This window comes from Equus przewalskii, chromosome 12, assembly GCF_037783145.1.
Source record: "Equus przewalskii isolate Varuska chromosome 12, EquPr2, whole genome shotgun sequence".
Lineage (NCBI taxonomy): Eukaryota > Metazoa > Chordata > Mammalia > Perissodactyla > Equidae > Equus > Equus przewalskii.
Window position 1 is genome coordinate 42,558,083 of NC_091842.1, and position 17,847 is coordinate 42,575,929.

General features: G+C 49.4%; 2 protein-coding genes and 2 long non-coding RNA genes across 4 annotated transcripts; 2 read left to right on the forward strand and 2 right to left on the reverse strand.

Moving 5' to 3' along the window:
• The first annotated feature begins 10,194 nt into the window (after window positions 1-10,194).
• Window positions 10,195-12,018, forward strand: LOC139074941 (uncharacterized). Its single transcript, XR_011524963.1, has 2 exons — window positions 10,195-11,108; window positions 11,232-12,018. It is a non-coding gene; the product is annotated as an uncharacterized lncRNA (long non-coding RNA).
• Window positions 10,582-11,306, reverse strand: HBQ1 (hemoglobin subunit theta 1). The gene is made up of 3 exons (XM_008538377.2): window positions 11,176-11,306; window positions 10,882-11,086; window positions 10,582-10,789 (listed from the first exon to the last, which is right to left on the reverse strand). The coding sequence occupies exons 1-3, from the start codon at window positions 11,268-11,270 to the stop codon at window positions 10,661-10,663; spliced, it is 429 nt and encodes a 142-aa protein (XP_008536599.1). The 5' UTR covers window positions 11,271-11,306; the 3' UTR covers window positions 10,582-10,660.
• A 1,401-nt stretch (window positions 12,019-13,419) lies between the features above and the next one.
• Window positions 13,420-14,626, reverse strand: LOC103563135 (hemoglobin subunit alpha). Its single transcript, XM_008538378.2, has 3 exons — window positions 14,280-14,626; window positions 13,797-14,001; window positions 13,420-13,647 (listed from the first exon to the last, which is right to left on the reverse strand). The coding sequence occupies exons 1-3, from the start codon at window positions 14,372-14,374 to the stop codon at window positions 13,519-13,521; spliced, it is 429 nt and encodes a 142-aa protein (XP_008536600.2). The 5' UTR covers window positions 14,375-14,626; the 3' UTR covers window positions 13,420-13,518.
• LOC139074940 (uncharacterized) lies at window positions 14,485-15,243 on the forward strand. The gene is made up of 2 exons (XR_011524962.1): window positions 14,485-14,586; window positions 14,865-15,243. It is a non-coding gene; the product is annotated as an uncharacterized lncRNA (long non-coding RNA).
• Window positions 15,244-17,847: the final 2,604 nt, after the last annotated feature.

A 17,847-nucleotide genomic window follows, 5' to 3' on the forward strand; every position in this document is an offset into this window, starting at 1 on the left:
GGAAAGGGACTGAATCAGTTTAGTCTAAAGAAATAAGAGGCCATCAGAAAAGAGACTGTCTTATCCACGAGATTTTGAATACAAACCTCAGGGTAACCACTAAACAAAAAGAGCAGAATGGAGACGCAAATAATATATAAGGAGAAAACAAAGAAACACAACAGAAAAAATGACATAACTCGATTGGTAGAACAAAATGCACAGGACGAGAAACAAAGGAATTGCAGGAGAACCAGAAAATGAGTGATAAAATGGCAGCAGTAAGCCGTCATATATCAATAATCACCCTAAATGTGAATAGATTGAATTCTCCAATAAAAAGACACAGAGTTGAGATGGATTAAAGAACATGACCCAACAATATGCTGTCTCCAGGGAAACACATCTCAGCTCCAATGACAAACACAGGCTCAGAGTGAAGGGATGGAACATGATACTCCAAGCTAATGGCAAACAAAAGAAAGCAGGTGTTGGGCTGGCCCCGTGGCCGAGTGGTTAAGTTCGCGCGCTCCGCTGCAGGTGGCCCAGTGTTTCGTTAGTTCGAATCCTGGGCGCGGACATGGCACTGCTCATCAGACCACGCTGAGGCAGCGTCCCACATGCCACAACTAGAAGAACCCACAACGAAGAATACACAACTATGTACCGGGGGGCTTTGGGGAGAAAAAGGAAAAAATAAAATCTTTAAAAAAAAAAAAAAGAAAGCAGGTGTTGCCATACTTAAATCAGACAAAGTAGACTTCAAGATAAGGCAGGTAAAAAGAGACAAAGAGGGACAGTATATAATGATCAAAAGGACACTCCATCAAGAAGAAGTAACACTTATAAATATCCATGCACCCAACACAGAAGCACCAAAGTACATAAAGCAACTATTAACAAACCTAAAAGAGACATTAATAATAACACAATAATAGTGGGGGACCTCAACACTCCATTCACATCAATGGATAGATCATCCAGACAGAAAATCAACAAGGAAAAGTGGAATTAAATGAAAAGCTAGACCAGTTGGACTTAATAGACGTATATAGAACACTCCATCCAAAAACAGCAGAATACACATTCTTCTCAAGTGTGCATGCAACATTCTCAAGAATAAACCGTATGTTGGGAAACAAGGCAAGCCTCAATAAACTTAAGAAGATTGAAATAACAAGAAGCATCTTTTCTGATCACAATGCTGTAAAGCTAGAAATTACAAGAAAAAATCTGAGAAAGGGGCAAAGATGTGGATACTAAACATGTTATTGAACAAGCAATGGATCATTGAAGAAATTAAAGGAGAAATTAAAAAATATCTGGAGACACATGAAAATGAAAACATACCATAGCAACTCATGGGATGCAGCAAAAGCCATATTAAGAGGGAAATTCATTGCAGTACAGGCTTACCTGAACAAACAAGAAAAATCCCAAATAAGCAATGCCAAACTACACCTAATTGAATTAGAAAAAGAAGAACAAAGCCCAAAGTAGAAGGAGAGAAATAATAAAAATCAGAGCAGAAATAAATGCTTATTGAAACAAAAAAGGCAGTAGAAAGGATCAAGGAAACAAAGAGCTGGTTCTTTGAGAAAATAAATAAAATTGACAACCCCCTAGCCAGACTTACAAAGAAAAAAAGAAAGAAAGCTCAGATAAATAAAATTAGAAATGAAAGAGGAAGAATAAGAATGGATACCACAGAAATACAACAGATTATAAGAGAATACTATGAAAAACTATATGCCAACAAAATGGACAATCTAGAGGAAATGGATAAATTCTTAGACTCTTAGAATCTCCCAAAGCTGAATCAAGAAGAAATAAAGAATCTGAATCGACCAATCACAAGTAAAGAGATTGAAACAGCCATCAAAAGCATCCCAAAGAATAAAAGCCCAGGACCAGACGGCTTCCCTGGGGAATTCTACCAAACTTTCAGAGAGGATTTAATACCTATCCTTCTCATGCTATTCCAAAAAATTAGGGAAGATGAATGCTTCCTAATACATTCTACGAGGCCAACATCATTCTGATACCAAAGCCTGACGAGGACAACACAAAAAAGGCAAACTACAGGCCAATATCGCTGATGAACATAGATGCAAAAATCCTCAACAAAATATTGGCAACCCAAATACAGCAATACATCAAAAAGATCATACATCATGATCAAGTGGGATTCATACCAGAGACACAGGGATGGTTCAACATCCACAAATCAATCAACGTGATACAGCACATTAACAAAATGAGAAATAAAAACCACATGATCATCTCAGTAGGCTCAGAGAAAACATTTGACAAGATCCAACAGCCATTTATGATACAAACTCAACAAAATGGGGACAGAAGGAAATTACCTCAACATAACAAAGGCCATATATGACAAGCCCACAGCCAACATCATACTCAATGGGGAAAAACTGAACACCATACCTCCGAGAACAGGAACAAGACAAGGATGCCCACTCTCACCACTCTTATTCAACATAGTACTGGAGGTTTTGGCCAGAGCAATTAGGCAAGAGAAAGGAATAAAAGGAATCCAAATAGGGAGTAAAGAACTGAAACTCTCGCTGTTTGCAGATGACATGATCCTATATATAGAAAACCCTAAAGAATCCATTGGAACACCATTAGAAATAATTAACAACTACAGTAAAGTGGTGGGGTGAAAAATCAACTTAGAAAAATCAGTTGCATTTCAGTACTCTAATAATGAACTTACAGAAAGACAAGAATATAATTCCATTTACAGTCGCAACAAAAAGGATAAAGTACCTGGGAATAAATTTAACCAAGGAGGTGAAGGACTTATACAATGAAAACTATAAGACATTATTGAAAGAAATAGATAATGATGGAAAGAGATTCTATGTACATGGATTTGAAGAATAAACATAGTTAAAATGTCCATACTACCCAAAGCAATCCACAGATTCAGTGCAATCCCAATCAGAATCCCAATGATGTTCTTCATGGAAATAGAGCAAAGAATTTTAAAATTCATGTGGGGCAACCAAAGACACTGAATTGCTAAAGCAATCCTGAGGAAAAAGAACAAAGTTGGAGGCATCACAATCCCTGACTTCAAAATGTACTACAAAGCTACAGTAATCAAAACAGCCTGGTAGTGATATAAAAACAGGCACACAGATCAATGGAACAGAACTGAAAGCCCAGAAATAAAACCACACATCTATGGACAGCTAATCTTCTACTAAGGTGCCAAGAACATACAACGGAGAAAGGAAAGTCTCTTCAATAAATGGTGTTGGAGGGGCTGGCCCAGTGGTGTATCAGTTAATTTTGAGCACTCTGCTTCGGTAGCCCAGGGTTCGCCAGTTGGCATCCTGGGTGTGGACCTATGCACTGCTTATCAAGCCATGCTGTGGCAGGCATCCCTCATATAAAGTAAAGGAAGATGGGCACAGATGTTAGCTCAGGGCCAATCTTCCTAAGCAATAAAGGAGGATTGGTGGCAGATGTTAGCTCAGGGCTAATCTTCCTCAAAAGAAAAAAAAAAAGAAAAAAAAATGGTGTTGGGAAAATTGCACAGCCACGTGCAAAAGAATGAAAGTGGACTATTATCTTTCTATGCACACAAAAATTAACTCAATGGATTGAAGACTTGAAGGTAAGACATGAAACCATTAAACTCTCAGAAGGAAACATAGGCAGTACACTCTTTGACATCAGTCTTAGAGGATCTTTTCGAGCACCATGTCTGTTTTGGCAAGGGGAACAAAAGAAAAAGTAAGCAAATGGGACTTCATCAGACCAAAGAGCTGCTGCAAGGTGAAGGAAACCAGGATGAAAACGAAAAGACAACCCACAACCTGGGAGAACATATTTACAAATCATATATCTCACAAAGGGTTATCCTCCAAAATATGTAAAGAACACAGCAACAAATATCAAAGAATCCAGTCAAAAAATGGGCATAGAATCTGATCAGACATTTCTCCAGGGAAGTATACAGAGGGCAATAGCCATGTGAAAAGATGTTCAACATCATTAATCATCAGGGAAATAGAAATCAAAACTACACTAAGATATCACCTCACACCCGTTAGAATGGCTATAATACCAAGAGAAAACATAGCAAATGTTGGAGAGGGCATGGAGACAAGGGAACCCTCATACACTGCTGGTAGGAATGCAGGCTGATGCAGGCAAAAAAAACACCAAAAAACAAAAATAACGAACGAACGAAAAGAAACAGGCCCTGCATGTCCACCTGGGGCAGGAAATGGGACAGTGTCTGCTCCTGGAAAGTCCTTGTCTTCCCCCATCACAACCCCTCTGTCCTCCCAGAGGTCGTCGCTCCGGACATGAAAATCATTTACCACAAGCTGAATTGCTTCAAACAACACACATTTATTACCTCACAGTTTCTGAGGACCAGGAGTCAAGCCATAGCTTAGCTGGGTTCTCCCAGGCTGCAACCAAGGTGTCTCTTCTGAGGCTGTACTGGATGAGGACCCTTCCAGGCTCGCATGGTTGTTGGCAGCATTCAGCTGCCTTCCAGCTGTCGGCAAGCGGCCCTCTCCACAGGCAGCCCACAACATGGCAGCTTGCTTTTTCAAAGCAAGGGTGAGGGTCTCCCGGCAGTAGAGGCCTCAGTTAATCGTGGAAGTGACATTCCATCCCCTTACTGAATTCTGTGGGTTAAAAGCAAGTCATAGCGCCCAATAGCATGGGAGGGAGGGACAGAGAAAGAGAGGAAGAAAGTTAAAATAAGTGCTGGCCAGGATGTGGAGAAATTGGAACTTTCATCTGCTGCTGGTGGGAACATAAAATGCTGCAGTCGCTGTGGACAACGGTCTGGCAGTTCCTCAACAAGTTAAACAGAATTATCACGCAATCCAGCAGTTCCACTCCTAGATAGATACGCAAAAGAACTGAAAACAGGAACTCAGACTGATAACTTGTACACACGTTCATAGCAGCATTATTCACAATAGCCAGATGTGGAAACAACCCAGAAATCCATCAACAGAGGAATGGATCAGGTCTGTTCATACAGTGGAATATTATTCTGCCATAAACAGGACTGGCATTCTAATACATGCTACAATGTGGATGAGCCTTGAAAACATGCCAAGTAAGCAAGAAGCCAGATGCAAAAGACAGACCACATATTGTATGATTCCATTTATATGAAATCCAGAATGGATAAATTCATACTGGTGGAAAGTAGATTGTGATTTTCAGGGGCTGGCGAAAGAGAGAAGGGGGAGTGACTGGTAATGGGCACAGGGTTTCCTTTTGGGGAAATGGAAGAGTGGTGATGGTTGTATAACATGAATGTACTAAATGCCCCTGAGTTGTACACTTTAAAGTGGTTAAAATGGTAAATTTTGTGTTATGTGTATTTCACTGTATTGAAAACAAAAAGCAAAACTCACTCAAAGGGAGGTGGCTACACAAGGTGTAAACGCCAGGAGGCAGGGTCACAGGGTCCACTTCACAGTCTGTCCCCACTGTTGTTGTTATGACACTTTTTTTTTTTTTAAGATTTTATTTTTTTCCTTTTTCTCCCCAAAGCCCCCCAGTACATAGTTGTGTATTCTTCGTTGTGGGTCCTTCTAGTTGTGGCATGTGGGACGCTGCCTCAGCGTGGCCTGATGAGCAGTGCCATGTCCGCGCCCAGGATTCGAACCAACGAAACACTGGGCCGCCTGCAGCAGAGCGCTCGAACCCAACCACTCGGCCACGGGGCCAGCCCCATGACACTTTTTTTGACTATGCTTCTTGTCTTAAAGTCTATGTGTCTGATCTCTGTCCTTATTTGGATCAGTTAAGTCACTTATAGTCAATGTAGTTAACAACGTGTTCAGTTTTGTTGATACTGTCTTATTTGGAGCTTTCCATTTGTCACACCCATTCTCTTTCTTTTTCTCTCCGTTTTTGCCCCTTCTGTGGGGGATCATTTTAGAATATTTTAGCATTCTAGTTTTTCCTCTCCATTAGTTTGGAAGTCATACACTCTATTTCTGTTCTTCTATGGTTGCCCAAGAGATTACAACACACACGTAATCTACTGTGCTGGGCTGACTAGTGGCCTCAGAGCATCCAGGCCTTAATCCCTGGAGCCTGTGAATGTCACCATGTGTGGCAAAGGGTTTTGGAGATGGGAGATGGTTCTGGATTGTCCACATGGGCCTACTGTAGTTACAAACATCCTTCTAAGAGAGGGGCAGAGGGAAATTTGACTACAGAAGCAGGCAAGATGCTCCTTGCTTTAAGTATGGAGGAAGGGGTCAAGGACCAGGGAATGCAATTCTAGAAGGTGGAAAAGCAAAGAAGTGGATTTTCGCCCAGGGCCTCCTGAGGGAGCACGATCTGCTGACGTGTTAATTTTATCCTAGCGAAACTGACTTTGGACTTGTGCCCTCCAGAACTGTAAGACAATAAGTTTGTGTTGTTTTAAGTCACTAAGTTTGTGTTACACCAGCAATAGGAAACTGACACACTCACCGAAATCTAAAGTTAATGAGAATGTCTCTTTGCCTCCCAGATGGTACAAGGACTTCGGAGCACTCAACTCCAGTTGAGTCCCTTCAAGCTTCGTTATTATTGTCTGGTGTGTTTTATGTCTGCCTAGATCTTTTCCCCTTGTTAACCCCATAAACATTATTTTATGTACAGTCAATGTTTGTATTTACCACTTTTTTGTTATCCCTCCTTCTTACAGCTCAGACTTCTTCCTAGGACGCTTCTTGTGCCTGAAGTGCATCCTTTAGCAGAGGCAGGATAGGGCGTGGCAAGTGAGGCCCTGGGCACAGGGTTTAGGGCGGAGCTCCTGCTCAGGGCTGGGCAGGAGCTGCAGCCTGGATCATTTCTTCTGACCTGTTTTTAAGACACCAGTTCTCTCATGACTGTGTTTTATCTGTTAAATTCATCCATTGAATTTTTATTTCTGATGACTATATTTTTCTTTCTAAAGGTTTTTACATGTGCTGAGTCACTCTTTATATTTTATGGCTCCTATGAGACATTTATAGTCTCATCTTTAACTTTTAAACATAGTAAGCCTACTTGTAACTGAACCTGACATCTTGGGGGCCTGTTCTGCTGACGCGTGTCTGCTGGCTTTCGTACGTGGTGCCTTATGTGCTATAAAGTTCCATTATCTAGGGAGGATTTATTTGCTCCTGCCAGGTGCCTGGGGTCCATGAGGGAGTCCAGGATCCTTTTATATGAATCCACAACCTGAGAGATTTTGGAGGAGACCACTCAGGTGATATGAACTTGGGCTTCAAAGCCACAGTGTGTTAGCATGTGATTTCAATTTATCAGGAAGTTATTATCCTTTTTCTGCTGAACGCCAAGGTGTTTTGTTGTTGTTTTCAGTCCCGGTGTTTGGGGAGAGGAGGGAATTGTCCAGTGGGTGTAGCCTTTTGGGGCCCCAGCTTGATGGGGAAGTGTCCCCTGTTCAGCACATGACCTTATGCTGGCCCTTCTCACCTGTGAGCCGGTGAGAAGGGAGACCTCAGGCTCTGTGGTTTGGGCGAGTCCCTCAGGCCCAAGTGGTTTAGGTGCTGTGATCACCTCTCTGAGTTCTCACCTCTGCTTGGATTTTGGCCTGAAAATTCCATATCGTGTTGTTCGCTCTTTGATGCTTTTAGGAAGATTTAAACCACTCTATCCAGCATTTTTAGTTATCCATAAATGAAGCTGGAGCCTCTCTTCCCAGGTTGGAAACGGCAGCTCAGAGCAGGCAAAGCCTTGGAGCAGTGACGGGGCCCAGAAGCTGAAGGAAGAGCTGGGTGTATCTGGAGGAAGCCCCCCCAAAAAATAAAGACAGGAAAAATGGACAAGTAATCTCAGTGTATAAGGTAGACCACAGGTCTTCTACAGAAGAAGGGTTTCTGTGGGTTAATGTGACACAGAGAATGCCACAGCAGGAAAATGGGCCAAGGACACAGAAGTGGAGAGGGGGCCAGCAGTCCTTCCCTTCCCGGTGACCCAGTCAGTGGAGGTCCCCCCATGGGGAGCTGGGGAGGACAAGGCACTTTAGCCAGGAGGCAGTTTTAGCCATATTATCAATAAGCCATAGCAACCAGCATCCTATTCACCCCAGAAATTCCACTTCTATAAAAATTCCCCATGGAAATGTTTCTATGTTCGTGCGTAGAATGTTAGCTACAAATATTCCAGGTCAGGTTCTCTGCAAATTATTTGTAAAAATGAAAAACACAAATGAAAAATCACTCATGCCCCCAACCACTTTCCTTTTCTCGGGTTGTATAAAGCATGGTGACAGTTGCCTTCTCTGTCTCTTTGGTCCCATGCCAGTGGAAAACTGCTGCCAACACTTAATTTGTATCGTTTTCAGGTTTACTCTTGATTATATCAATATAAAAATGGATTTACGCTCTCCCCGTTGGCCTGCAGGGCGCTTTGTTATCCGAATGTCTTGGCGTTGTTCGGTGTCTGACCTCATTCTCCGTAGTGGCTACACAGCAGTCCCTCGTGTGACTCCACCATAATTCATTTGACTTCGCTCCTACTGATGAATGGGTTGGTTGTGCACCATATTTTTTCTTATTTCCTTTTTATTTCTCTGCTCTAATAAACAGTTATGCACAGAACATCACTGTGCACACATCTTTATATATGTGTGCCGCTGTTTTCTGCAGGATAAATTCCCAGAAGCAGGATTGCAGGCGTAGAGAATTTGCTCTTTTTGGGTTTAAAGGATACAACTAGTGAGAAATGTGCTGGAGCCTGCTTGTATTACCTTGTGTTAAATTTTCAGGAATTCTGAGAGCTGGTTGTTAAACACAATCACTAGTAAAAATTAAATTGTATTAATTTAATTATGTACACACATAAATAGGTCATGTTAAAAACAAAGGTAAATACTGAAAATACATTCCTTCCTAATTATGTTACGATATTGTACTATTATCTATGTTGTTGTTACCTGTGTTCATGTCTCTTGTGTCTGGACAGTGGAAATACAACACAAAGGCGCTACTTTGTATCTCTTCTTCACTTCCCAAGCAGGCATATTGACAGCTTGAAATCAGCCATGAGGGCAGTATTTACCCAGTGGAAACCCCCTACCCCTTTTTCCAGAGCACCAGTGATTAAACATGTACCAGGCCACAAGTGTAAACAACTGAATTACCCTCCCAAAAGGTTATCCTGAGCTACACTTCCACCACAAGTGTATTGAATCTTGCCTTCTTAATACTTTTTCATGATTTTTTCTTGTTGTTAATGAGCATTTTCATTTGTGTGTCTTTGTGCATCATTGCAGATGTCCATTGGCTCTTGGTACACTGTGAGTTGCCTGTTTACCCTTTAGCTTATTTTTCTACTAGGCTAACTGATGTTAAAAAAAAAAAAAAAGGTCAAGGGGGTGAGAAAAAAGAATTCAGAGGTCTGTGTTGTATAGTGGAGATAATAACATTTTGTCTGCCATTTTTGGCAAATATTTTTCTCCCAGTTCCTCTTTTAGCTTTACTTATAATGTCTTTCTTCTGCCCATACCGAGTTTTTTTTCTCTTTGTATAGTCCAGTGTGTCCACTTTTTCCAGTGTCACTTTGAGAATACCATTTCTTAAGAAAAATACATCTAAATGTGCCTAGAAGGACCTGAAAGGCTGTATATGAAATGCTCTTGTTTTCTGGGTGGGGCGGTGTCTGGGTGGGGCGGCTTCTGCCTCTGTGTGTGTGTGGTATGTCTGTGCATGTGTGTCACACGTGTGCTGTTGGCTCTGACTCCCGTGTTCTCCATTTGTTCACATGTGGTTTCCCCATGTGTCAGGTGGGAATTGAAGGAATAGTGGATGTACTGGACCCACGAGGATACCCAGGAAGGTGCATTGGTTATTTTCTGAAGTTTCTGCAAGGACCATGATTGATTTTACGAGAACAATTTTTCAAAAGAAGCTCTGACATCTGTCTTCTTTGAAGTGTGGGCTGTAGGTCGGGCTCCTGGCTGGCGCCCTGGCGCACCTTGTCTGCTACATGACTGGGTGCTGGGGCAGGACCCACCTCCTCCCAGCATGTCGAGTCTGGCAAGCGGGGGCCTTCCCCCCAAGCCTGCTGGCTTCTCGAAGGCCCCAGTACCCCTCCAGAGCCGCTGGGTATGGTCGGGCCAGTTGGGCCCTGCGCAGGTCCCGGTCTGCGCCGGCAGGGGGCGCCGTTCCCTAAGTTCTCGGGGGCCGCGCCCCGCGCACCCGGGACCCCGCCGTGGGCTCTGGGCGGGTGAGGGACAAGCCCGGCTGACCCGGGTCCCAGAGGAGTCCGAAGCGAGCAGCCCCGGGGGGTCCGGCCTCGCCAGGGATCTGCCACCCTACTCCCGAGGGGCTGGAGCCGCACGCCTGCGCCCCGATGTGGCCGCAGCCTAGGGCATGTGGGTCACGGGTTACGACGTGGGCTTTGGGACCCGCCTTCCCAAACTCGCCTCAGGCCCCAGGGGTGGGGGCGACCTGAACCCTCTCCCTCGACCACCCAGGGTGCCCGGATGTGACAGTGACGGCTGTGGCTCAGGCTCTCCCAGACCCCTCTCTTCCTCTGGGGGGCAGACGCCCACCCGCCGAGCCGGAGAGAACACGCTCACGCGCACCGGGCTTGCTTTTGGGACTTTACTCCGACGCTGGAACCTCGCGGGAGGGGCAGCCGGGGGGCCCCGCACCCACCGAGCCCGGGTTTAGCGACAGTCGGAGGCCAGCGCCGAGATCACGTGGCTCAGGAACTTGACCAGCGAGGCGTGCAGGGTAGGGCTGAAGTCCCCGGGGAAGTGCCGGGCGAGGGTCACCAGCAGGCAGTGGCCCAGGAGCTGCGGAGAGAGGGGTCGTCCCACCCGGGGTCCGTGCGTCCCCGCCGCGTCCCTGCTGGGAGCAGCGGTCCCGCCCCGGCCCGCGGGCTCACCTGGAAGCTGGCGGGGTCCACTCGCAGCTCGCGAACGTGCCGGTGGCGCAGAGCCGACAGGGCGCGGGGCAGGTCTTCCAGGTGCTCCACGGCGAGGGTCAGCGCGTCGGCCACCTTCTGGCCGTGGGCTTTGACCTGGGTGGAGCCGAGGCTCAGGTCCAGGTGGAGGAAGTAGGTCGTGGTGGAGGGGAAGCCCAGGAACATCCTGCAGGAGGAACGCGAGAGAGGTGCGTCCGGGCGGGAGGGGCTTGGGGAGCAAAGGAGGGCGAGCCGGAGGGCGCGGGGCCTCCGCACCTCTCCAGGGCCTCGGTCGCGTAGACGCCGACGTTGCTACCCATCTTCTTCCACAGCGCGCGCACGGTCGCCCTGTCCGCCGCCGCCAGCGCCATCGTGAGCCCGGCCCGCGAGCGCGCCTGCGCCCCTGGGCGGCGGGTCCCCGCGGCCTCCGCGGGCGCCACTCCGCGGGCGCCGCGCCTCTGCTCGCAGAGTCCAGTCCCGAGGGGTCCGGGAGCGCTCGACTGAGCGTCTGCTCCGGCCTGGCACACTTCCAATCACCCTGGACGCCGAGGCCGCCATTTTTGCGGTGTTTGCTGTATGGAAACGAATATTTAAAGTGTATTATTGTTAGTAGATGACATGAATTTTAGCACGCATTCTGGCCTGGAACGTCAGCTTATTCTACCTCCCTCCCGAGTCCTTTATGGCACCTCCCTGAGTCTGTGTCTCATTTATTGTATAGAATGAAGATACCGAGTTTTCCTTCCCAAGATTGTTGTGAGAGTTAAATGGATAACAAATGTCAAGTGCCTGGCTCCCAGCTCTTGTTCCTCTCAGGACAATGGACGTTTATCGAGTTCCTAGGATGTATCCCACTAAACACAGCTAATACCTACGCAGTGCTCGTTCTGTGCCAGGAAACACTCTACAGTGTTTTTTAAAAATTGTGGTGAAATTCATATAACTTAAAATTTACCATCTTAGTGGCCGGCCCCATGACCCAGCGGCTAAGTTCACGCGCTCTGCTTCAGCAGCCGAGAGTTTGGCTGGTTCGAATCCTGGGCGGGAACCTGACATGGCTCATCAGGCCACGTTGAGGTGTCCCACATAGTACAACCAGGGGCGCTCACAACTAGAATATACAGCTATGTACTGGGGAGCTTTGGGGAGAAAAGGAAGGGAACAAAAAGAAGATTGGCAACAGTTGTTACCTCAGGGACCAATTAAAAAAAAATTACCATCTTAGCCATTTGAAAGTGTACAATTCAGTGTTTTGAATCACATTCACAATGTTGTGCAACCGTTACCACTCTCTGGTTCCAGAAAGTTTTAGTCATCTCAAATAGAAACCCTGTGCCCTTTAGCAGTCACTCTGTAACCCCTCTCCTCCAGCCCCTGGCAGCCACCAATCTGCTCTTCTGTTTGGTGGCTTTGCCTATTCTGGACATTTCCTAGAAATAGAGCAGACAGTACACGGACTTTTGTGTCTGGCTTCTTTCCGCATCATAGCATGTGTCAATACTTCATGGCTTCTATGGCCAAATAACATTCCTCTGTATGGATAGACCACATTTGTTTATCTGTCATCCACTAACGGACACTTGGGTTGTTTCCACTTTTAGCCCAGGCCTTCCTTTTTCCTGGTAATAAAATAAGGAAGACTGTCTCTTACTGAGAGCTCATGCTGTGCCACCAGCAGTGCTAAGAGCATCACACACTGAGGCAGACCTGCCATCGCATTTTCCAGTGGCAACTCTTGGGCCCAGGGAGGAAAGGGCGTGCCTTCAGGGAGGGCTCAAGGCTGGATGGCTGCCAAGACCAGACACCTCGAGCCCTCACTCTGAGGCCACAGGCACTAGGAGGAGGAAGCACGTGGAGTGTGGCTCCCTGGCCCCGGCTCTCCTCTTCAATGCCCCGCTGGGGGTGGTTGGGGGGCCTCAAAGGTGCCAGCCTCAGGGCAGTGTAGTGGGTGCCGAGCTGGGCCCCAAAACTGGGCCTCCAGACCCTTGATGGCCCCAGGATATCAGTGTGAGCATCCTGGGAGTGGTACCAGGTGAAAGGCATGCATTGCCTGGCACTTGCCATTGCACTGGTCACCCCTGATTCCATCTAGACTGCATGTATTTGGAGGCAACTCCAAGAGAGCATGACCTCTGTCCTCCTCAGCGCCCAACTCTGGGAGGAGCGCTGGGAGAGCTCAGAGGTCCTAGGCTGGAGGGCTGCCAACTCTCAGATCAAGTGTGTGTGTGTATATGTGTGTGTGTGCCCTTAAATGTAAAGGTGAAAAATGAATTCATTGCTTGAATAAACCCGTGTTGAGTCTGCAAGGAATGAAATGCAGGAAGAGGCCAACGTGCATAGCAAAGCTCTCCAGGGTGACAGTGGGGGGTTGCAGCAAACCCCAGGCAGCCTACCAGCTCCACTCCCTCCTCCACCCTTTTCTTCCCTTCCCTCTCTGCCCGCTCCTGGGAGGTCCTTGATCAGACAGACCACCCCCACCCCTGGCACATTCGCGGACACAGAGAACCGAGGCACGCAGGCTGCATGCAGCCCATCAGACTTTATTGAAAGGTAGGGAAGTGCGGGCACGCGGAGCGCAAAGGGCCCCGGGCCGCGGGCAGGGATCGCCGTGGCTCCAGCTTAACGGTATTTGGAGGTCAGCACGGTGCTCACACTGCTCAAGAACTTGTCCAGGGAGGCGTGGACGGCAGGGGTGAAATCGTTGGGGAGGTGGACGGCCAAGGTGGACAGCAGGCAATGACTCAGAAGCTGTGGATCGAGGGGGTGTCAGGGGGCGTCGGGGCCGCGGCCGCCCGCGCTCCACTTCTGAGACCCACGGGGTTCCCTGCCCTCTGGGAGGGCCCGCTGCGCCTCCCGCTCGTCTCTCCCGCCCGGCCAGGCCCGGCCCCCGGGCTCACCTTGAAGTTGACGGGGTCCACGCGCAGCTTGTGTGCGTGCAGGTCGCTCAGATTCGACAGGGCGCCAGGCAGGTCGTCCAGGTGGCCCACGGCGAGAGTCAGCGCGTCGCCCACCTTCTTGCCGTGGGCCTTGACCTGGGCGGAGCCGTGGCTCAGATCGAAGTGGGGGAAGTAGGTCTTGGTGGTGGGGAAGCCCAGGAACATCCTGCAGGGAGAGGAGAGTGAGCGGGGGGCGGGGGGGGGGGGGGGCGGCGGCGGCGGGGGGCCGGCGTGGGTGTGGGGTGGCGGGGTCGGGGGCAGGGTCCGGAGCCTCGGATTCGGAAGAAGGTGCTGGCCGGGCTCCTCCGGCTGGTCCGCGGTCAGACCCTGAGATCTTGGGGGTCTTTGCACCAGCCGGGCCAGAACCCACCGAGGGGTTGCTGGCAGGCCCCTGGGGCGGCTGCTGTGCCCGAGGGTCCCGGCCGGGGAAAGGAGGGTCCTCACCTCTCTAGGGCCTCTGCGCCATACTCGCCAGCGTGGCCGCCAACCTTACTCCAGGCGGCCTTGACGTTGGTCTTGTCGGCGGCAGACAGCACCATGGTGACTGTTTCTGAGTCTGTGCTAGGACCAGCAGCGGCACAGCAGCGTACGCGGCGGGCCGAGCGCGCAGCTTTATAGTCCGGGCGCGGGGGGCACGCCCGCCCGGGCCGCGCTCATTGGCTGGCGAGGAGCGGGGCGCGCGGCGGCGCCGCAACCGCAGGAGACGCCGGCGGGGTTCTGCGCCAACGAGAGCTGTGGGACTTCGCTGCTGGTGGGCGCGGGGACCCGGCCAGGACGTTCCTCCCTCCCACAGGCTGCATCCCCCTCCCCGGAGGCTATATCCTTGCCCCCAGGCTGCAGAGCCAGTTGGTTTGGGGTGGGTTAGTGCGGGCTCCTCCACCAAGTGAGGTCAGTGACACCCGCCAGGGTCCGTGAGCATCCCCGCACCCCCCAGGCTGCGCTCTCCTGGGATCGGAAGGGAGTAAGTTGGCCCCGCTACCCACTCGGGACCAGGCTTGACTCCCGCGGGACGTGTTTTAACTTGGGCAGAATCAGCGAATGAATGGGCGACGGAGTACGGGACGGAAGAAAGGCCTCGTCTAGTCGGGGCAGACAGAGATGCGCCCTTGCTCACCTGGACTCAAGAATTCCCCCGAGGAGTCCCTCCTGCTCCCCTTCAGCTCCCTTTATCCACCAGTCATGTGTGAGCGCCAGCCGGGAAGGAACAACGTGGAGGGGCAGAATCCGCAGGGCTGGGGGGCGCCCCCGGCTCAGGCTCCTTCCCAGGGTGGTGGTCCCTGCAGCCGCGGGTCCGGGGCTCACAGAGGCCGCCCCTCCTATTTGGGGCCCCTGTGTGATTGTGTGATTGACTCTCTCTGTCCTTCACTGGCGAGTGGTCCTGGTTTCAACGACACCCCAGTCCCCCAGATTGTGCCTGACACAAGACTCACTGGGTAACTAGTAGTTGAATTGATAAATAAAGCAACTGGCTGAACCAGACCTGAGCTTTCAGGCTAGTTAGGGACACAGACGATCATCCACTCATTACTCAACTACATACATAGTCGTAAACCTTCTCAAAGGCCCTGAGAAAGCGTGGAGGGAGTGGATGAAGCATTCAAGGATGTCAGGGTTAGTCTGAGGATGACGGTGGGCTTCCCTGAGGAGGTGAGCCTGGAGGATGAGTAGGTAATAGGCAGAGTAGGATGGAGAGGGAGCTCCCCATTTTCTTGTAGGGGAGCAGAGGGAGAGAAGTCCTCTGTGGCTGCAGAATGGATGTGGGGGGATGTGGGGATGATGAGGCTGGCAGACCCTGCAGGATGGGAGAAGGGAGGGACTTCTGGTGAAACAGTGAGAAGGGGCAAGAATTCCAGCTGGTGCCTTCCCCTTACTGGTGACAAGTGATAGTCCTTTGGGCTAGTTGGTGGGAGGTGGGTACTGAGGAGGTGAAACATCAGAACTTGGTGAGGAGAAAAGGGAGTGAGAAGTCATTGATATGTCCTTTCCTGGGAGTCTAGAGAACACTGCTTTGGGGAGTGGGTTGGGTGGGCATCCTTCAGCCCAGCCCTCTGTCCCCATCCCTCCCCTAGGGCCTTCATTTGGGAGCTGCCCTGTGTGTCTAGGAGGACGTGATGGTCAAACTGACTTGGACAGAGAAGAAAGCAGCTCAGACAAGTCTCAGCAATGTTGCCTTCTGCTCTGTCCCCATGTCTGTTCTCATTTTGTCCTCACCGGACCCTCCCTAGTTCATTCCACTCTCCTTTCCTACCCTCTACCTTATTTCTGACTTTGTCCACAGCCTCAGGCTCAATCCTGGCTCTGAAGAACAAAAAGGATAATACCTTGGGGGCTTACAAGCACCAAAGACCCATCCCCAAGCCTGGGCCAACTCCCTCCTTCTGCATCTTGCTCTAATCCCTGCCCTGGGCCCTTCTAAGGCAAGAGTTGGGGAACATATCTCAGCCAATGGCTTACATTCTTAATATGGGAAAAGCTCCCACATTTATATAAGGACAAGACAAATGACTTGTGAGAACAACTGACAATGGATATTAACAGGAAATTAACAGAAATATAGAAATGATCAAGTATTTCTATGAAGTAAGAAAGCTGAATAAACTGGCCAAAAGAATGTAGAGGAGATAGGTTTCAGTGAGAAGAGCGGGTTGCAGACAAATTATGGTATGCTGATATTTTAAACAATTATTTTATTGAGGTCGCATTGGTTTATAACATTGTGTAGATTTCAGGTGTACATCATTATACTTCAGCTCCTGTATAGACTGCCTTGTGCTCACCACCAATAGTCTAGTTTTTATCCATCACCAGACATACGTACCCCCACCCCCCTGCCCTCCGCTTACTTTTTGATAAATATCGATGATATTTTCCACACACACAAAAAGTGTAGTCATAGATGTGCTTGTGTCCCCTCAGCACGGAGCCAGCATAGGAGCCAGAGGGCTCAGTCCCACACTGTTAATGGGGCTTCTTCTGCAGGGGTTGGGGCAGGGCGTGGGGACTCTCTCTCCTTACTTTGAATAACATAAAAAGTGTGTGTGAGAGAGTGTGTGAAAGCCTGGATGGATTTTAGTACCTTAAGTGTTTTTCTATGTTTAAATAAAAACGAGTTGGGTTGTGTGGCGGAGGAAGAGTGCATGGTGAACAGCGGGGAGCATCTCATGGTGAAGAGCGGGGAGCATCTCCCAGCTGTTCAGAGAGGTCCATGTCCAGAAAGAAAGGAGTATGCAGGGGGCTCACCACCCTCCTGAAACTTTGATCCCCTGCAGCAAGTTGCCCTGGAGATAGGGGCTGGGCTGGAGATGCTGATGGTGTTCCTAGGTGGCTGCAGAGCCGGTCGGCCTGCAGAATTCTAGGGCTTCAGCACCTGGACAGGGGCCTTACTGAAGGTGGCTCACAGCGCGGCGCAGAACCGCTGGCAGACCCCAGGAGCCTCTGGCTGGAGAATGGGGAAGCAATTAGCTGGGGGATGCAGGGCTGGGCACGCAATGCCTGGTAACCTGCAGGAACGAGGGAACAGGTGCTCTGCTAAGTGCCTTGACTCAGGTCCTCTCTCCCCCGCCCCCACTTGCCTGCCGCTCCCAAGGATTGCTGTGAGGCAGGGAGGGTGCGCCAGGCTGCGGCGCCCATTCCAAGCAACCTTCCTTCTGGTGGAAAGGAGGTGGAATCTTCTAGATATTGTCCAATGCCTGCATTTGCACGGGAGCCGCCTATGTTTGTGGTTTGTTTTGATCTAGATTATATGTTCAACGGGCATCAGTCAGAGACTTCAAACAGGGTGGCGATCTTACAACTCCCCACGTCCCATGCCAGGGAGGAACCCTGCGAAGTCGGGCACCTCCCAGCACAGGAGCACAGTGCAGCGATTCCCTGAAGCATGTGTCTTAGCTCCACTCCCTCCTCCACCCTTTTCTTCCCTTCCCTCTCTGCCCGCTCCTGGGAGGTCCTTGATCAGACAGACCACCCCCACCCCTGGCACATTCGCGGACACAGAGAACCGAGGCACGCAGGC